This window comes from Pteronotus mesoamericanus, unplaced genomic scaffold (assembly GCF_021234165.1).
Source record: "Pteronotus mesoamericanus isolate MK-2021 breed Mesoamerican mustached bat unplaced genomic scaffold, CSHL_Meso_final contig_163, whole genome shotgun sequence".
Classification (NCBI taxonomy): domain Eukaryota; kingdom Metazoa; phylum Chordata; class Mammalia; order Chiroptera; family Mormoopidae; genus Pteronotus; species Pteronotus mesoamericanus.
The window spans coordinates 2,905,847-2,926,967 of record NW_026555064.1 but is presented as its reverse complement, the minus strand read 5'-3'; the positions used below and the strand labels follow the sequence as shown (position 1 = coordinate 2,926,967).

The 21,121-nt window shown below is 46.5% G+C and overlaps 1 protein-coding gene across 2 annotated transcripts in view; it reads right to left on the bottom strand.

Moving 5' to 3' along the window:
• Positions 1-21,121, bottom strand: part of GATB (glutamyl-tRNA amidotransferase subunit B) — a 72,715-nt gene that overhangs the window by 33,429 nt on the left and 18,165 nt on the right. The window contains exons 3-7 of one of the 2 annotated variants that reach the window (XM_054562517.1): positions 13,680-13,793; positions 11,119-11,317; positions 10,564-10,686; positions 1,729-1,842; positions 699-783 (exon numbers count right to left, since the gene is read on the bottom strand). In XM_054562517.1, the coding sequence (XP_054418492.1) occupies positions 699-783; positions 1,729-1,842; positions 10,564-10,686; positions 11,119-11,317; positions 13,680-13,793 (635 nt within the window). The remainder of the gene's footprint in view (positions 1-698; positions 784-1,728; positions 1,843-10,563; positions 10,687-11,118; positions 11,318-13,679; positions 13,794-21,121) is intronic. The other variant, XM_054562521.1, reaches the window with a different exon arrangement.

Here is a 21,121-nt window from a genome sequence, read left to right as displayed (position 1 = left end):
AATGTTTAGAATGCTAATTTTAAAAAAAGAAGCTTCTTCAATGCAAAGAGCTTTTAACCAGCTCTAAGTCTAGGCTTTTGAGCTTTGCTTAGTCTTCTGTTAAAAGCATAAAATCCTCAAAATTTCTGCGTTAGAAAAATGAAAGTCAGTGTTATCCAAACAAAAAGGGCACCTCTACAACCAGCTCTCAATGTCTTCTACGTCTATCTTAAATTGGTAGAGCTCTAGTTGGATAGAATTTGAGAAAATAAAACTTCTTGCTGCAAAGCAAGTAACTTGGAAGCAAGGGCAGGAACAGGACCTGAGAGTAAGCACTACGACAAGTGTGGGTCAGCCTAACCCTTCTACCAGCCCTGCAGGGTATATCGCAATCCTGCAGGACGGGCCCGGCGCCCGGGTTTCGGGCCCTTATTGGTCCGTCCCTGGCCTCTTAGGAACCAGGCCACAGGCAGGCGGTGAGCAGCGGTTGCTGGTGTTGCCGCCTGAACTCTCCCCGCGCCCCCCATCTGTGGAAAAACTGTCTTCCACGAACCCTCGTGACAAGAAGGTTAGCAACCACTGCTGTAGGACACAGTATTTTCTTAATTTTACTAACGAGGAAACTGAAGCGCAGAGAAGCCAAGCACCTTCCCCCGAGTCGCCTGCCCAAACTGCAGCCCCGCCAGCCGCACTCCCGGCCCTCGTCGGGGCAGACTCACCCCAGCTTGTAGTCAAAGGAGCGAGTTTCATTCAGGATTTCACCGCCATTCTCAAGTTCTCTGATTTGCCTCTGGATTTCATAGTCTAAGGAAAACACAGTAATTTAGTATTATGTTTTTGATTCCTTTCATCCAACCAAGCAATATTTAAAAAACCTTCTGAAATCTTCAACTAAAAATTATTTGTCTCACTTCATCTCAACCCCTAGGCACTGGATCATCTCACATGGCCACAAGTTAAGAGTGAACACAGTACAACAAGGTATTTTGAGAGAGAGACAGGCACTATATCCACAAAACTTTCATCGTGGTATATTGTTATACTCGTTTTAAACTTTATTATTAGTTATTATTATTAATCTCTTACTGTGCCTAATTAATAGATAGAAGAAAATATAGTATTTATAGGGTTTGGTACTATCCACAGTTACAGGCACCCACAGTGGGTCTTGGAATATATCCTGAGGACAAGGAGGGACTACCACACATTCTATTTTCTTCTTGTTGCTATCATAGAATAACGGTGCTTAAAAGGGTCTTTTAGGAAACTCTACTCCTCCCTTTTTGAGAAAACTTGGGTTCGGAGGGATCAAGTGACCCAGTATAGGTCACACAACTCGGCCGAAGAAGGGCTGGGACCTCTCTCCAGGCCGAGTGACTCCAGACCTAGAATTGTTGCCTGTCAGGAGCTCTTATCCTGGGATCCCCCAATGCCTGGGCCTGGGCTAGGCCAGCAAATGGAGGAAGATCTGGGGCAGAGAAGCCTAGTAGACCTCCAGCACCAAGGCCCCGGCACGTGAGGGAGGTCACCTCGGGCCCTCTGTTTCAGCTGAGCTGCCAGCTTCCACAGCCACATGAGTGAGCTGAGGCAGGACCAGCCGGAAAACCACCCAATCCACAGCACTGCTGGAAATTATATGGCTGTACAAGTCACCTGGTCTGGGATACGAGAAGGTCTGGGATGGCTTGTTACACAGCAATAGAGAACCGACACAAAGATGTGCACAAAGGAGTAGCAGCTGGTACTCACTTATCGCTTTGGCTAAGAACCTGGCACTATTGAGATTCTTCACTTCTGTTCGAACACCCAAAGGCTCCCCAGGGCGATGCACGGATATATTGGCGTCTACTCTCAACTGGCCCTCTGGAAGGAGAACAGACAATTCTTTAGAAATTCTCTTCTTCACTTCTGTTCGAACACCCAAAGGCTCCCCAGGGTGATGCATGGATATATTGGTGTCTACTCTCAACTGGCCCTCTGGAAGGAGAGAGAACAGACAATTCTTTAGAAATTCTCTGAGGCCGCATGGTCTTTTAAAGACAAGAGTCTAGGCAAATGCTATCTAACTCTACCTGCTGTCTTGTCACAGCGAGCTAACTTTAGAGAAGGCACGGGTGGTCCTGCAGTGCGCGGCTGGTACTTCTGTCTGCTTAAGAGGGTTCTGGTCCTAAAGCTTCTGAAGTATGTGCATGTGCGTGTTTGTGTGCACTTATGCACACGCAGAAGAGAGGAGAAATTCTGGACACACCAGCTGGGGAAATCTCATTTCTTTTGTGCCAAATAAGAAAAACAACACTGTTCAAATGGAGGCTCACTCAGCAGTTTTATTCTCAAGCTTTCTCCAAAGCGTCAGAGCTGGGCTGTTGGAAGGTCTCAGAAATGACTGTCGGATAACCCTACACTGCTCTCCAATGGCATGTGGATTTTCCGCAGCGATTCCGGAAGATTTATAAGAGAGTCCTTGAGCATTCACAGCACACGGGCAAGAGCCAGCAACCTGTACTGTAATAATCCCTCCCTCCCACTAACATGACTCTGAACCCTCCCTGATTGCTGTAAGGGTCTGCTGCAGCAGACAGAGCTGCTGGGAAGGGCAGAGCCTGCAGTGGGGCTCAGCGGGAGCTGTCCCCCACCTCGGAGAACCTTCTCTGACCCTGGAGGCCCCTTCGCATTAGGAGCAATAACCCCGAAGGAAGCAGCTGGTTTGCGGAGAGGACTAGGAGGCTCTTGAGGAGGAGCTGGTGGGAGGCAAAATCCCAAAACAAATAGGGAGGTGAAGGCAGGAAACACTCAGTAAAGCTCAGATTCTCTGTTCTCCATTTTCATTTACAATATTCAAAACAGACAGAATAAGAAGACAAAATGCTGGATTTTTATTTTCTTAGGCAGGTTTTTAAATTGAAAAATAATCTGCCAAACCTAAGTGTTCTGATAGGCTAAATAAAGAAATATATTTCCCCAGATTCCACAGCAAATGCACATTAAAATAATAAAATGATATAAATAAATTCCAGGCTAAGCAAGGAGACCTGGCCTCTGTCATCGTCCCAGGGCTGAGCTGTGGAGCTTGATCTCCAAGCCGAGACCAATGGCTGCTACTGCCTGCCCGCCCCCCGCCCCATCAATTCTCTCAGGAGATGGAGGAGCTCCCCACTCTGCAAAGGCAACTCGACCCAGGCTGACGGTCAGGGAAAAGGCCCCTTTCAGCTCAGAAGTTACCCTGTCTCTAGTGTGGACATCTCAACACTTTTACAAAACCCTAGGAAGCCCCTTTTGGACAATCTGTGCTTCCTCAAATTGCACAAAGTTCCCACTATTCCTGACATCATCAGACGCTTGGTCTGGGATACCTGAAGTCACCTTCTGCTTCAGTTTTCTTTGTCGAAACTGACACCTATATCCTATCGGTTCTTCCCTCCAAAATCCCTCGTACCTGTCTCTTGCCCCCTATGTCCACTGTCGCCACGCTCTCCTGAGGGCCCGGAACCTCAGCCCCGGATGACAGGACTGCACCCAGACCTGCCCCACAGCAGCTCTCCCCGTGCAGCCGCCCGCCAGGCAGCTCCGACTCTCCGCCTGCTGCAGTGTCGTCGCTGCAATCCCGCTGCCTGCTCGAGTGCACGGCCAGCTCCTCCTGGACCCTGCACGTCCTCTGCCTGGTGTTCAAGAGCCCTCGCATCCGGACCCGGTGGGCACGACCCACATTGCCCCGCTGCACCCTCCATGAGGGGGCTCTCCTCCAGGCAGGGAAGCAGCCTCCACACGAGGCCCTGTCTGCTCTGCTGCTCCCACACGTCCTCTTCATTAGTGTTACTGTCCCTTCTTCAACCTCTGTTCATCCTTCAAGGTCCCACTGAAGTGTTACTGCCTTCTCCTCCTAAAAACCTTTATCAGGGAGCTGGCCTCCACTGCTGGCTCCTCTGAGTTATCAGAATATACACAACCAATACCACAGAATTTAGCACATGTCTGTAGCCCATTTTGAATTAATTTTTTTAAAAAAATTTATGTATTGTTAGGCAGAGGGGAAGGGAGAAAGAGGGAGAGAAACAGCAATGTGTGGTTGTCTCTCGAGTGCTCCCTACTGGGGAACCTGGCCTGCAACCCAGGCATGTGCCCTGACTGGGAACTGAACAGGTGACCCTTTGGTTCACAGACTGGCGCTCAATCCATTGAGCCACACTAGCCAGGGCTTTTTTTTTTTTTTTTTTTTTTTTAAATGAATTAATCTTATCTTTAAGGCCAGGATGGCAGGCCTTTGAAAAGTGGGCCCAGATTTTAAGTCCCCACCCTTCTTGCCTTCCGACAGACATCACTCTCTCGGCCATCTCCCTTCTCCCGTGTCAGCCACTGATCCCCCTTTCTCAGCACTACTTCTGATATGTACCTACACAACAGTATTTCTCATTAAAAAAAACCCAAAAACCAACACCCTACTGCCTTAAACCCAGTTCTCTCTCCATCATTAAGCTATTGTTTCTCTACTTTCCTATTCAGCAAATCCTCGCAAACAAGTTTTGTTTGGTGCACACATTGTCCCCATGATCTCACCTCCCATTTACTTCTAAGCCTATTTCAGCTCGGCTTCTATCCCTACCTCTCAGAAAATGCCTTGTCAGAGTCACCACCAAATCCAATGGACAAGGGACGCGTTCTACCTTCACCTTGTGGGAGCTCTCAGAGGCATATGAGATACCAACCAATCCTTCCTTCCTCGAACACCTTCCTCTCTTGGCTCCTGGGACCTTACGATCTCTGGCCTCCCCAGGGAGCTCTATCTCCCCTTCATTTGCTGGGGCTTTCTTTCCCACCCAGACTCAGGACTAGTCTTTACTTACACTCTCACTGTGGGGGTATATGGTTTAAATAACATTGATTGCTGTTGACTCCTAAATTTATCTCTTTAGCTCAGACCTCTGCTCTGAGCTCCACACTGACCTCCAGTGTCTACCTGACACCTTCACTTGGAGGTCTCATAGGTATTTTAATATCTAACACTAAATCCTGATTTGCCCCCCAACCCACAAAGCCATTCTTATCCTTACCTTTGCAATGTCAATAAATAGAACCACCACCTATTTTCTCAGCCTTCCCTAAAGGCACCTTTGATTTCTTCCTGTCCCTTGCCTTCCATTCCAGCCTGGTAATAAGTTTTATTATTTTTAAAAACTGTCTTGAATCTACGAATCTTAAGCTGTGCATTGTCACTGACACTAGCCCTGTCCACAAAAGAACTCAATACTTGCCCGGTTCCTACAGTCAGAGGCCATAGGAGAGGATTCCAACCCAGGGCTGAACCATTACCAAAGCTTCTTACCTGGTCTCCTTGCTTCCTCTTACCCTTCTGAATCCACTTTCCACCAAGCAGCCAGAGTGGTTTTTCTAGAACATTACATAGACTAAGTCATCCCCATGCTTACAAACCCTTCCATGGCTTCCCACTGCAGGTGGAACAAAATCCAAACTTGTTACCATTGTCCATAATCTATCCCTTGCCTCCCTTTCCAGGTTCACATGATGCCACATCCCCTGCTTGTTACGCATTTCCTGCAGTGGCCTTCTGTCACCTGTGTGAACTCCGGGCTTCTGCTACGCTTTTTCCTGTTCAGGGACTTTGCCTCAGTGTTTCCCTGGACCGCTAATCCCCCTGGCTCTTTGCTGGCTGGGCGTGAAGTTATGCTTCAGGTCTCCAGTAAAGGCTGCCTCCTCTGAGAGGCCTTTGCCTTCCAACTTTGTTCTTGACCATGGCATCTATTTCTTTCCTTACTGCACATATCACTATAATTGTTTTGTTTTGTTTGTTAGTGACTTCTCCCTCTTGAATATAAGCTTGTGAATACAGCAGGAACAATGTCTTTGTCACTGCTATATTCAGGACTCAGAGCTGGGTCTGGCACATGGTAATTGTTCAATAAATTGATACCTTGTTGAACAGGCCAATGCTGGTATTCTCCTGGGCAATGAGTAATAAGCAGGCTGGTTACTGTCTCACAGTAGGTTCCTGATAAATTCTACAGTTTTGTCTAAATAGGACTAATCTATAGCTAGAATCATTTGAAAGGCCCATTCAGCTCAAAAAAAAAACAAAAACAAAAACAAAAACAAACAAAAAAAAAACCCCACCAAAAATCTTCCAAGTACGCTGAGCTCTATTCAACCAAATCTCAATTCTTGAGATACAACTTTGTTGGAACTCAGGGACCCTGAATTGGACCTCACTTGCTTTTAAGAACAAAACTATCTTTCACAATTCAGAATTCTAATTCGAAAATGGAATAAAAGCACGAATTTTAGTCTCTCCCAGAGAAGACCATACTATATAAATGTTTGAGAGGAATCGTTTAGTATCCTGCAGTGTTGAAAGAGAGCTCCCTAGCCTGGATTCAAATAGAGTATCAAACATTAACAAAAGACATTCTAGCCCGTGAAGACAAAATACCTTTTAAACAAATTAAGTTAAATTGCCTCAAGTGCACAAAAGCTTTACCAGTCCGGCTTACTTCCCTGTATTCTGCAACATGGAGGGAGAGCCTGATCTCACATATCATGAGTGTTACCAAGCTCAATTTCTACCCTTGAGAAGTACCGATTTGTAACAGCAAAGCTAAGAAACTATACCACTGAGCACAGTGATATGCTACCATTACATGTATTTTTTCTAAAACACATTCACACATCGGAAACATCAGAACAGAAAGCTGTTTCCGTAAACAGCAGGGGCCTGAGGATTTGGTGAGGAGTCTGTTAAGCTATCTCGTTCTGATCACTGAATACTCTCCAGAACTTAAATGACAAGGTTTGACAAAGAGAAAAAGTGACCAAATTTTATCAAACATATTTCACAAGGCGTACTCATCTCAGATGAGTGGTGGTTCTGTAAAAGTAATACTATTTAGGATTGTTGAAAATACTCAAGTTAGTGAGCACAGGCTATTTGTCAGGACCTGTGGTAAGATTTATACTCATTATCACATTCATTCCCTACAATCTAGTCTTAATGAAAAAGCCACCGAGACACCCTTTAGGCATTTCAGATGAACACATTCCAAGTGGAATTCCGGATTTTCCCCCACAAAAGGACTGCTCTCCCAATGTTCCCTGCCTCCGTCAACCTCTGTCCCAGTCTCAGGGACACTGTCCAGCTGCCCCGGCTTGACCTGAAGACGCGGATGACTGCTTTCTGCCTTTCCATTTCCCTACACAATTGTTTGGGGACTCATTCTGTGAGTGTGCAAAGTGAGGCTCAGAGAACTCAATCGTTGCCCCGGTTCCTACAGTCAGAGGTGGTAGGACAGGATTCCAACCCAGGGCTGGGACCTGGGTGCCATCAGCGCCCACAGCACCCAGGCCCTGCTACACGGTCTTTCAAAGCTGTTGTCTATGGCAGCTCCAACACTGTCGTGGTTGCCACTAGGAGGCAGTGTGGCAGTGCTTACGGAAAGGGCTTCTGGGGTCGGACACACCTGGGCTCAAATTCTACCTCAGTCACTTCCTGTGAGCTTTGGGCAAAGAGTCCAACCTCCTTGAGCTTCAGTTCCCTCCTCCTTGAGCCTCGGTTCCCTCGTCTGTACAACAGGCACAGTAACACCTCTTGCAGGAATGACGTCAAGTTTGAATGAGATGATGAATTAATTTTAAAAATGCCTAGTGAATCAATGAGCACATGCTAAATGTTCAAGCTGAAAATTATTACCATTGAGACACAGGATGTCTACGTAGGTACACAATTATCCAACAGCTTTGAGGGTCTCACCACTGGCAGATGTCCACTGAGAAGGAAATGACATTTGGAACCCAGGCCTAGCTCATCTATGCTCATCAGAAAACTATCTGGGGCTCACTGAGTCACAGCCCAGAGGAATTTAAGAGTCACTCCCAAAGCACCCTGGAGGTCCACTGGTCCTCCCTGGAGCGGCCCCCAGCTCCCAGGCTGCAGGTCCTGTGCTGACACAGCTGTCCCGGGTGGTGGGAACAGAGGGGTTGGGGCTGAGGAAACGCACACGCGCAGCACACAAAGCTGGGCCCCTGCAGACGCCTGGCGGCCCTCCCCCCCTCCCCACAGCACGCTGGAACCGCCGCAGCCATGCTGCTGCTGTGCCACGGGCAAAGCTGGTAGATTTGTATTTAAAAGCAACACAAAGTGTCACAAGAAATGCGATTTAATGAGCCCTCTCAGCTGTCACTGAACTGATGCATTCTTGCCGTTATGGTTTATCTCTTGGCAAGGACCCAGGTGGGGCTATTTTTTAGCTAACAGGTGGCCTGTTTATTATTCCATAGGTTTGGAAGAAAGCACAGTTATTTTGAAGAAGAATGGAATAATAAAAACTTTTTTTTAAAGCAATAGAGAATCAACACTTAGTGCATAAACGGATAACCATCCAACCTGCCCATATTTCATTTATTTCTGTGGGTAAAGAGCAGCATGAGTCATAAATCTGAAATGGAGAGTTTTCTTCCTCTAGAACAGAGCCTCATTTCTCCAAAGCAGACTTGTAGGCAGCTAACCTTTACACCGCTCGCTCATGTGGGTAGTGCTTTTCCAGTCTTTAGCTTCAAGAAGATAGCAAATCACCACATTCTGTCTTCAGAGTCAACTTGTACCAGTGCTCTGATATAACAATTTGTTGCTTGTAAGATGTCCTATGTAACAAATGTGGTATTACAAATTCAGAACTCCTTTTGTACCATGCAAACATATTACATGACATAAAAATGTTGGTAAATGGCATTATAAACTGGTAGGGAAATGATTCATCATCCTCAATGGTATTTACTTGTATCCACTGTGAACACTCATGATGGCTAACAGTTTTTTTTTTTTTAATTTTTTAATCCTCACCCAATGATATATGTACTGATTCTAGAGAGAGAGGAAGGAAGAGAGGGAGGGAGAGAGGAGGGGGAGAGAGAGAAAAGCATGGATGTTAGAGAAATATTGATCAGTTTCCTCCCATATGTGCCTAACTAGGACTGAACCTGCAACCTAGGTCTGTGCCCTGACCAGGGACTGAACTCACAACCTAGGTCTGTGCCCCGACCAGGGAGTGAACTTACAACCTAGGTATGTACCCTGACCAGGGAATGAACCCATAAGCTAGGTATGTGCCCTGACCAGGAACTGAACCCATGACCTTTTGTTGTATAGGACGATGCTCCAACCAGTTAAGCCACAATGCCCAGGGCTCATGTGGCTAATTTTATGAGTCAACTTGCCTGAGCCATGGGTTGCCCAGATATTTGGTTAAGTATTGTTCTGGGTGTGTCTGTGACGGAGTTGCTGGATGAGATGAGCATCTGAATCCACCGACTGAGTAAAGCAGAGGGCCCTCCCCACTGCGGGTGGGCCTCATTCAGTCCATTGAAGGCCTACATAAAACAAAGGACAGGGTTGGGGGGAATTTGCACTCGCCTGTCTTTACACTTGGGCTCAGACTGGACCTTATACCACTGGCTCTCCTAGTTCTCAGGCCTTTGGACCTGAACTGGACTATACTATCAGTTCTCCTGGAGCTTGCTCTCTTCAGGAGCTCTCCTGCAGCCTCCTGACCACAGACCTTGGAACTTTTCAGCCTCCATAATCGCATGTGCCAGTTCCTTATAATAAATCTCATTATATACAAACATATGTGTAACATATGCACATTCTACTGTTTCTGTTTCTGTGGAAAACCCTAGTACACCACTGTCGTGAGCTACAGAGTAACAATTGTACATGCAGAATCGGTATCCTTCCTCCACTCTGTTAGGGAATGCTCTGCAGGAGGCGGAAGGTTTTTTTGAAGTCCCTGGGAACAGAAAATAGGTAGAAAACCACCGAAGCAACTAGCTTCCAGGAGCTCCTGGGTCAGCAAAGCTGCACTAAGAAGCGGCCGGGTGATCGAGCCATGGCAAACTGAGCCTGACTGCTCCTTGTTATCTTTATGTGCAATGTGCAAATACTTGAAATGTAGAGTTTGTTTGGTCCCAAGGGTACAAGTTGGAAGTGGGGTTTTTTTGTTTATTTTAAGTTCCTACCATATTTCTACTGAACTTAAGATTTTATCTCAAAAGTTAAAGTTTTGTGAAATCACAACCTTGGCTTAGTTTATATAATTTGGTTTCAGCTACACATAGATGAAAATTCTACAAAAGAAGGAAAAGAAAGAAACCTAAAGGAAAAGCATCACCTAACAAAGAAGTACCACCCACATAGCACTCACTGAGAGTTATCCTGGATAAACACAGTGTCTTCTTGCTGAGAAAGATGAAACAGTTCAAAAACATCATTTCACTGATCCTCACAACATTTTGATGCACGAAGCCAGAGAAAAAGCATCTACTCCTGTGACTACTAATCTCACATTCTTCAGCTCAGTGCCCCTGAACTGCTGCTGTGTATTTTGGCTAAGAGCTCAGAAAAGAACCCAAGGAAAATTCTAAGAAAACAAAACAAAACAAAACAAAACAATGCAAAAAGCTGAAAAAAGGATGTAAACCACCTCAATGTAGCTGATGCAGAGAATAACACCCAAGTGCAAAGAGACCCATGAAGCAGAAAGAGAGAAGGCAGAGAAGGAGGGCCACTGCTTGAGTGGCTTCTACCTGCCATGTTGGCCTGGCTGGTCCCCAGGGCCTGAAGAATCAGCTGCAGCTCCCTGACGGCTGTTGCCGCCTCTTCTCCACAGGACATGTCTGGCTCCAGGACCACTTCCAGAAGGCCAACTCCTACCAAATGAGAGGCAGAGTCAGCCTGACTGGAGCTCTCTGATCTGGCCAGCAGATAAGTCAGCTGCGGTCTTTGGAAAACCAGGCCCTGTGTTACTGAAGGACTGTCAAAGAGGGTCCTAGCCTCTGAATTGCTTCTCTCTTTCCACTCACTTTTTTGACTTTTAACTTTGATTCACTTCTTTTAAATTCTACTTAAGATATCGAGCTGTTGAGTACGTGACTAGATGGCTCGGTCTGTGTCATTTTAGGGATCTGCTGTGAGCAAGCCCGACAGTGATCCTGGCTCTTGGACCCGCTGTGCCAGTGCCAACACTGACACTCTCATCTCCATCCGACAGGATCCTAGGCCTGGGTCCTCCGTTGGTTTAGGGAACTGGAGGGGAGGCGGGGATGCTGCGAGGAAGAGTGACAGAAAACCTCTAAGCCTACCTGCTCTGTTCAAGTCAATGAGCGTCTGAGCCCGCAGGTCATCATGGAGGCTTTTGCCACTGTCTTGCTCCAGCTGGATCTGCTTGATCCTCACTGTCTTGTTGATCACCTGGTTCCGCTTCGTCCCCGCACAGACACTGTACGTGAGGCTCCCGTTCACAGCGATTGGGAGTCTCTGCTGGGTGATTTGGTAGCCTGCCTGTGCACAAACATGTGTTACATAGTCACTGGTCTAGCAATGAAAGCGGCGTCCGGTTTACCATTCCTTTTAATGTCATAGAACTGTAGGCTTTCATAAAAACATAACTAAACAAAAAGGGAAAAAAGGAAAAGGAGAAGAAAAATTAGTTTATGCCTTGCAGCGATAATTCAGCTGGCCTCTTCTGGCTTTTCCCATCTCCCTTAAACCTTCCTTGGGCCCCCTATCCCAAAATAATGATGCAATTAATTAACACAAATCCCATCTTCCCTACTGAAGTACCATTTTGAAGAATAACAATAATCTCATTGTCAGAGGCCTCTAAGAAAAGAATGTATTGTTTCCACTTAGCTCATTAGCCTACACCCTGCATCTGATTACTGGGCTCCTGACAGACCCTCCTTATTGGGAAGTGCTGGCTAAGCACTTGCTGTCTGCTCTCGGCATGGCTGACAGCAGTTGCTAGTGTGCATAAGCTTGTTTTGTTCCTGTTCTTTAAGCTACCCAGTCATGCCAGCTGCCCTCCCTGACCCAACTTTCCTTGTTCCGCCAGCCAGAAACTGCTGGGACACTCGCACTCAGCTAACGAAAGCATGCAGTAGTAAAATATGGACGGATTTTACAAGACTCCCTCACCCCTTCTAAGTGGAGAGGAAGAATTACTTTCAAATGCACACACGCAGCAACACATGCTAAAGAGGCGGCAGATCAATACTGGAGAACGGGCAAAGAGCAGAGAGTAATAGCCGGAGTGTACTAGGGCCTCTGACACCGTGTTCTCAGCACTTCCTACCTCCTAACCCTCACGGCAATCCTCGGCAGGGGGTGCAGGGCATGGAAAGGATCAGGGGCCTTGCCCAACCTCACCGAGCTAGTAAGGATCAGTGTCAGGGTTTGAACTGGGATGGTCTGGCCCCAGAACCAGTCAGTAATCCTAGACACGAGGCCACCATTTTTCAGACTTTAACCATTTCAGCATCACCTGGCAGACTGGTCAAAACCCAGAATGGCCCCATCTAAAGACTTTCCGATTTGGCAGGTCTGTGGTGGTGTCTGAGAATTTCTAATAAGGTCGTAGGAGAAGCTGCTGCTAGTTGCCCAGAGAACCAGATGTTAAAGACCACTGCTTTAGGCCGCCTCATTCTCTGTGTGAAAACAGGAAGTCTCAATTTGTAAAAATTAAACTCTGAGTAGGGCTGCCAAATAAAATACAGGATGCTCAGCTAAATTCAAATTTGAATAATCTGAATAAATAGTTTATTCAGATATAATGAATACTTTTTTAGTGCAAGTATGTCCCATGTAATATTTGGCAACACTAATTCTGAATTTATCTGCGCTACCTGGGCCAGAAAGAAAAGAAAACCACAGATAATCAAAACATCTCACTTTAGTCACATATTGCTAAGTCTCCCACTTTAACCTAACTGGTTATCACTCTTAAAAGATGCAAAATCCTCAGGTTCATTCTCTCCACCCTTCGAAACAGTAGAATATGGTAACAGGCTGGGGGCCAGAGGATAAAGCAGCAGCAATTGGAGAGTTCAGGTTCTAGTTGTATTTCTTGTTTACTTTTCCTCCTGCTCTCACCCACTAAGAAACAGCTCACCCCAACCTCCAATCAAGAAGAACGCGAAGCAATGTCACTGCCATTCTTCTAAATCTGAAGAAGGGCCATACTGAGTATCAGAGGCTCTGATCAAACAAGACATCATTTGGGGAAACCCATCATTACAGTTTCCGTTCTGTTCAGCATTATAAAAAATTGACTCTAGTTCCCACTGGCTTCTCTGAAAGAAAACACTTCCTAATGTTAAGGAAAAAGCAGGTTAATGTTGGGTTTACTGCTCAGCCGATTACTGCTGTTAGTCGAGGCCTCTGGTTCATGTTCCTGCTTACTATTGTCCACTTACTTGCTCCTTGTGAGATGACAGAAATGTCTCCAAAGGTGACAGTCCTATTATTGGGAACTTCAACTTAAAAGAGCGAAGCCCTCCCTGTGTCGACAGAGCTACAGTACGCGTTTGCCATTGCATCAGCCCCAGAGTTCACTTTTGTCCTAACAGGCAATTAGCGCCAAACACCACGGCTGGACTGAGCCTGGGAATGGTGGCTTCTACTCCCCGCTCAATTATAAGCGAGCCACCAGAAGCATGAGGCTAAGCAAGGAGTCAGCAATCAGGACAATCGCATCCAATCTAGTAAACATCGGGGGGCTCCTGTCTTCGCCGGGCTGGGCAGCACTCCCCGCTGAGGGGGACAGAGTTCTGATGGAAAACATGAGAGGCTCGGCCCTCCTCCTGGCTCCAAGAACTTGCGGCTCTTGAGAACTTGCCGAGGGTGGAGCACAAAGCGTACTTACAGGGAGGTCTGCATAGAAGTAGTGTTTCCTGTCAAACAAGGACTTCTTGTTTATGTGGCAGTTCAGTGCCAGGCCTGTCATCACTGCCGCCTCTACGCACCTCCTGTTGAGAACCTATGGAAACATGACACACAGCTCCTCTCAGATCCACAGTCTGAACAAATGCTTCTCCCACACACTGACACCCTCCCGGAATATCCAATTTGGCCCTTCAGCAGGCATTATCTCTGGTTCTCTGTGTGGGCAGCTCCAGTTCATAAGCCGCCTGTCTGTCCGCAACCGGGCAAACTTTATCTATGAAAGAGAATGCATGTGGCAGTGGGTCCCACTGGGCAGTTAATGAACTGCCACCCCAGGAATGCTTTCCCCCAATACCTGGCATCAAAGTTAACAGGGAGGGCCCCAGAAAAGCTCAGCAGGGTGGTTTCTGCATGGCATCACTGTAATCTCACTCCCTCTGCAAGCCGAACAAGAAGCCGGTCAGAAGGCATGAGAGGCACTGATTCTGGTGGGGGAAGGACCCAAGCAGCGGCTCACCAAACAGCCTCCGTGAGGGTGGGAAACACTGTGACAGAGAGAGAATGAGTTTCCAGACACTACAGGGCCATAGCCATTTCCTCAAGGGCTGGGAAGTGTGGCCCACTTGCCTCCGGTCCAGGCCTGGCCGACTCTCTCAAGGTGGAGTCTGAGTGCCCCACGCCCCGACTCTCCCTGAGGGGCCGGTCCCTGCAGGGGCTCTTGGAGCTCAGGAGTTCTTACTTGCAGGAGTGGACAGCTAAGAGATGGCTAGCAACTTCCCAGCTTTTAAGAACGCTGGAGGAAGGAGGGTTGGAATAAGAGAGATAACTTGACATAAGGAGAAAGAGCACTAAGTTCCGGAGTCAGGTCCAAATCCCACGTGTGCTGTGTGTATATATAGCTGTGCGACCAGAGGCTCAGTTTTCTCATCTCTGAAATAGGGATTTAACAGCCAGCTGATGGAATGGATAAAGTAACAGCCAGAACTTACACTCTATAGTAGGAATTCAATAAATAGTTCATTTTCCCCACTGTACCTGGGGAAAATTTTGAGGACACTGCTTGCTGATGAAACTTTTCTACTTTTATTAGAATATTTATCATGTGTTTCAGTATATTTAGTATACTATTATGTATATATGGCTTCCCAGTTAAGCATTTTCACGTCCAGCACTGTATTTCAGCCTCAGAGCAACTCTGTGAAGAAGGAAATTACATATTCCAGTAGTTCACAAAATGACAAGTAAGATCCAGAGACACTAAGACACCCGCCCAGATCACAGAGTTGGCAAATGGTGAAGCTGGTAGCTCTAAAGCCCACCTGCGCCCTTGCGGAGAGGGCTCTCCGGGCTGGGACCATGAGCGAGGCCTCCACACAGGCACGACTTGTTGATCCAACACAGATTTGAAAAACAAGTCCGTACAACAAAATATAAGAGGCCTCTCTCCTTACTGCAACGTACAACCCCCAGAAGATAATCCAAACCGCCAGCCTCCCTTCTGGTGACAGCGTGAATGCCTTTCTTTCAGAAGCCAGGCTACCAAACGCTGCCAGCCCCTCACAGCCTCCGTTTGGAGCTCTTCCTTCTGGGCCGAGCACGCCATCAGCTCTGCAGTAATAACAGTTTCCATGAAAAGAGGTGCGAGTGTGGGGAAAAGGATGCCCTAATTATTGATGATTTCACTTGCTGTTTGGCATTTTACCGAGCGCTTGCTACTGTACGACAAATAGGGCCAGTGCAGACGGCTGCCGAGCTCAGGCCTGAAGATTCGGGCGGAGGCACGCGTGACTGCGGAGCTGCTGTCCGGGCTCTTCCGGGGCAGGGCCCGGGCCTGGGCTCGCAGTAAACCGCTTGACCCGCGAGTCTGTACCGGAGCTTGCGCTTTCACTCCCACTATTTTTTAAACCCCTGCTTTCTCTCTCATCTCTGTCCAATCTGCCCCTTTAGGGCCAACCCTCTTCCTCCTGGGAAAGAAGCAAGCCCAGGTTTGTTCTGCGTGCGTATTTCTAAGCATGCACTGCTAACAAAGTTGCTGCGCCTGGCAGGCTTTGAGAGGGAGGCCAGAGTTGTGGGTGACCACAGACTCTCACCGTGCCCACGTGCAAATGAGTGCACAGGCACATAGTTCAACCACGCATTTCCAAAGAATAAGAATGCAGTAAGACACACAAACATTACAGCGATATTGAATATACTTTAATCTGCTTCGGATGATTTAGAAGGCTTGGAGTCCTTCAGGGTCAGAATTATAAGCATCAATCATCACCACACTATGGCTGCACAGAGGGGCTAGTAAATACGGAGTACCAGTTAAAAGAATGCCAAGAAAAAAAGAATTTATTATGATCTTAGTCAAGCTGCTTATGACAGATGGAGGTCTAGGTCAGCATGTTCTGAGGATAGGATGCAGAATCGGGAAATTCAACTTGGGCTGTCTTTATTCTAAAACACTTCTGAAATGTCTAAGAAGTATTAGGCTTCAAGGATACAGGAGTAAATAGGACTCTTGTCACTGGCCTGAATAAATCTGCGGTGGGGACATGAACCTGCCAGCATCTCCAACATCCTTCTCAAGTTCATCTTCCATACTAGGAAGATCCTGCTAAAAATGCAAACCTTACAGCATTCCATTGCCTACAGTCACTCCGCAGCCCCCAAGGCCCACGTGACAAAGACCAGGTTCTTACAGGATCCAGCTCCTGCCTGCACCTTTAATTTCATCTCCTATCACCGCCCCCACACACATATATGGCCAGTTCTCTTGTACAAACCATGCTGACCTGCTGACTCTGCCTATTCTTATTCCATGCAAAATCTACTAAGATGTTACCAAATCTGTGAAAGTTTCCTTACTAGTCTTCCCCAGTACCACTCTGACTTTCTACACACTTCCATTTGTGTTCGCATTGAACTTGTTTACATGTATTTCCATTACAGTAAGTTTCACGAGGATGGAATTGTCTGTTCATCTTTGTTTCTCTGGAGCCTAATATAGAACAAAAAAACAGTGGTGCTCAATTAATATGTGTTGAACTCAAGTGAGGAGGGAGATGACAGATATCAAGGGAAGGTTTCAGAGAGGCAGTGTTGCCTGCATTTCCTCTAAGGTATTACTTGTCACCTGTTAGCTTCAAACTTGTTTCTGTAAGACACCTGAAGCGACAACCAAGCATGTATATGATGTGACTGAAGAAGTGACTTGAAAACTCGGAAGACTAACTCGTCCTGAAGAAAGTATGGTCCGGGGTTTTCTGTGCAACTAGCATGAGCTGAGTGCAAAGGATCCCAGGGTTCGCCACATGGCTTCCATGTGGTGGGAAAGCGATGATCCTTGGAACTCACACGGCACCCCTCTCTCAGCGGAGCCTTATGACAGCGCGCTTTGGCTTTAGGAACGAGTGTTTATCATGCACATCGCCTACGTTTGCTATTTACTTCTCAATCCCAGGGCAGGCACTAGTATGATCCTCATCTTATGGATAGTGATAGGAATCACGGAGATCAAGTCATTTGGTCAAGGTGACACTTATAATAAGAGGCAGAGCCAGGAAGTCAGGCATCCAGAACCCAGACTCTCAACAGCTACACTCCATCTTAAACTTTCAAAGAATAGAGAGTGCTGGTGTTATAGCTACCAGGCCTACCACCACGTAGCCATAACTCCAGAGCTGCAACTCAAATCAAACCCCACTGCAGAAGGCTTAAGGTAGATGTTGTTTCTGACATTTCCTTCTTGCCAGTTTCTACCTCTGCAGGTTTGTTTTCTTACATTAATCTTCTAAAGAGCAAATGCTGTTCTTTTAACTTTGTAAAACACTCAATGCTCAGTCTTTGGCATGTGGATGTTTGATAATGAACAGATCTATAGGTTTCCTCCATTAGCAGGTGATGTTTTATTGCCAGACTTCCAAAACCCCTAGACACAAGCACCCATGAAATGATTTATCAAATAAATAAAGAGGATAATTCTTTTATTTAATCAGAAGATAAGGAAGGTAAGATAGGTGGAGGCAGGAGATGAGACTGTCAATAAATTTTATGATTAGCAGAGACTGGGAAATCATGGCCAGGAACAGGAAAAGAGGGTGGGGAGGGGGAATAGTGAATGGTTTTTAAAAAGAATTACTTTTTCGTAAAACATGAGTAGTGCTGCATTCCTAAATTCTTTGGGACCTAAAATACATCCAGAGCATAAGGCAGCAAAAACCTGCAAGAGAGCCCCCAGGACACTTTGTGACCCCAATTTAAGAAATGGTCTTCTAATTTTGTCTTATTTAGCCTGACCAAACACACGCATTCTGGTGTCCCAGTACAATGGACCATCATTTAATGACAACTCCCCCAACATAATCCCCCGCCAAAAAACCATGTTCTACACGTTCTATTTTTTTAGTGTATCTGATTTTCTCCTCTTCCCAAATCCCCTCATTAAATTCAGGCCTCCATTCAAACATCACCCCTCCAACCAAGACTTCTGCACTAACTACCTGGCTAGTCTTCTGTGCCTCCTGTTAGCCCCCTAATCTCTCCTCCATGCTCAAGAGTGACCTTTCTAAGAGATAAATCTGCTCGCATAATTCCCCTGCTTAAATCCTCCTCAGTGTTCCCCGCCACGAAAGGATAAAGTCCACGTGCTTGGTGGAGTCCTCACTGCCCGTGGTGGCTGAGCCCCAACGACCTCTCCAGCTTCCTCCGCCTCCCTTGCCCCTAAGCCAGCAGACCCAACTGCGCATGTGATGAGCTGCTGTCCAAACTGCTGCTTCTGCCAGCACTGCCCTCCTTCCTCATGCACTTCACCCAGATCCCAGCACCTGGCAAGACCCCTGGATGTCCTACCACAGCCTCGTCTAGTCCTTCTCGGCTCCCAACACCCCGCCAGAGCTCTGTCTCCCCAACTTGACTGAGCCCCCTGAGGGCACGCAGGCCCCTGTATCTCATTCCTCTTTGCCCCATTTCCTACATGCAACACGAAGTTTATTATACATTAACCAAGGTAATGAATTATTTAACATTCCCTTTCTCAACATCCGTAAGCTATAAATAAAAGCAAAATTGTTCTATAAAATATACGTGTCAGGAAAAAGAAACCACTCTTAGTATGCAATATACAACACATTTACTGCAGAGACTTCACACAGGTGATGGGAGAGCTGAGAGGTCAGCACCCAGGGAGGCGGCTTAGGAGATTCCCAACAGCAGGAAGCCACCCCCACCCCAGGGCTGCAGGGCGGGCCGCAGAGAAGCAGGGCTACTAGAGCCGGGGCAGGACGCACCCAGGGGATGCTGGCCACAGGGAGGGTCTGTCTCCCAGTGGCTGCAGCCCAGGGCAAGGTCCATCCACTACCAGAGAAGCCGTCAGAGGAGGACAGGGAAGGAGAAATACGCTGTAGCTTCTCCCCTCCCACCTCCAGTCCTCCATCGGAGCTGGCCATTGGCCTCACCAGTCGGAAGCCAGGTGACCGGAGCCCCCAGGAACTGCAGCCTTGGGGAGCAGCCTCCCCCCGTCCCAACGTGAAACTCAGAGGAGCAGGGTAACAGTGAGGTATGGACGTAAGGACATGCGGACCATGACCGCACAGCACATACATACATTTTTTTATCCACTTCTGTGACTTTGTCTTTTGATAAATAGCTCATCAATAAATTGGTGCCCCTCTCACGTCTGTCCAAGCAACATAAAATTAAACATTTTGTGGACTCCTTTTTCACATACTGGGAGCCAAGAATAATAAATGCTACTAATTTATAAGGGTCATTTGTGATAACCTGGGTTGGCCCGAACTCCAAGTCTACATTAACTGTTAGGAAAGGATTTGCGAAGCAAATTAACAGAAAGAAGACTGCATATTCTACTTAGGTCAATAAAATATTCCTCTATATTTTAGCATATTCATGTCAAATTCTACTAATCACAAATGAATCTATTCACCAAAGTTAGTCTCTGGGACCTATACCAGGAACTATTTTGTGATGTACATCAAAGGAATAAAACTCCATGTCTTTCAAAATAGTCTGTAATTCACTCCATTTCTCTCCCCTTCCTATTTTACCTTCAACTGGTGAGCTTAGGATACTGTGATAACCAGAGGTGGTCCAGCTGGGATCAGCACCTCCTTAAAAACCTGAGGCAATGTCACAAGACTACTGTGCTCCCTGAATATCCAGTTAGTCATTCCTCTGGAGTATTAAAACAAAGGATATAAAGTGATGTTTTACAAAAAGCCCAAAAGGCAATTATTCTGTGATACTAATGCTATATATGACAGATCTGATGACTGAGATATAGCATGGTAAATGCTTTAATTTATGAAGAGAAAGTAATTAAGATTTATTAAGTAAAAACAAGGCAGTAAAATGGGCCTTTATCTTACTGCGAACCATAAATTTGTTTCAAAGCATGAACTTACTCTGATTCGTATGCAAAGCAAAAGTTGCCACACAGATAAATTTTCATTATGGTAGAGAAAATTGTTCCCCCATTTCCTACCCCCTACATCCTTTCTCACCATTGAGCCCTTTTATCATCAGCCAAAACAAATACGAACACTCTTGAGCTATGATAATTAAGCTTCCTAAAAGTGGTCAATGAAGATAATTTTTAAAGTGAAATTTTACCATCAAAAGTTGCTAGTTTTATGAAGATATTAAATATTTATGTAGATGTACCTACATAAATATGTATGTCCTTTATGCCTAAACATGGACATTGTCTAGGGAAAAGGAGAAAGGAATGCTACATTTTCTCTTTGGTTTAAATCCCTCTTTCAGAATGGAGGAAAAAACCAAATACCCATTTCACAGGAAATAATTCATGTTCAAAAGGAGTGTCGCCTGTTGGCTTCAGCCTCCTTGAGCTCCAGTGTTCCTGTCTGTGCCCAGGCTGGTCAGGATCAAGCGCAAGGGTATTTTCTTGGTCTACAGTGTCAGAGGCCCATTCTTCTCACTTGGGATTTCACTGCCCTCCTGCTTCTGTCTACCTGATGGGGAGGGCAGCCTAGACCGGCTCTGCTGCGTGTCCACGGGCCACTGGATTACTAAGATCCGACGTTCACCTCTGGGCTTGCAGGAGAAAGGAGAAGCCCTTGGCCTTGGCAGCGCTAGGCCTGCCTTGTCCTAGGTATTTAAAACAGCTCTCACATGACACAGCCTGATTTATTTGGACTTCACTTTGGGCTGGAGGCCAATGGCCCCATGACTAGTCTTCCTTTGTGGGGCCTCACATTTGGCCAGTTAGCTAGGTTAGATAGGAAGGCTTGAGAGTTATTTGCAACCAGTAAAAAGCAAGACTGGGTGTGCAGGTTAACTGGTCTCTGTTCCTTTTCCCCACAACATTCCCACTGGTTACTAATTTGGCATTACTCACTGGCAATTAGCCTGATCTCCAAGACCTCTACTGATTGACAAACGAGGCAGGCAAAACTG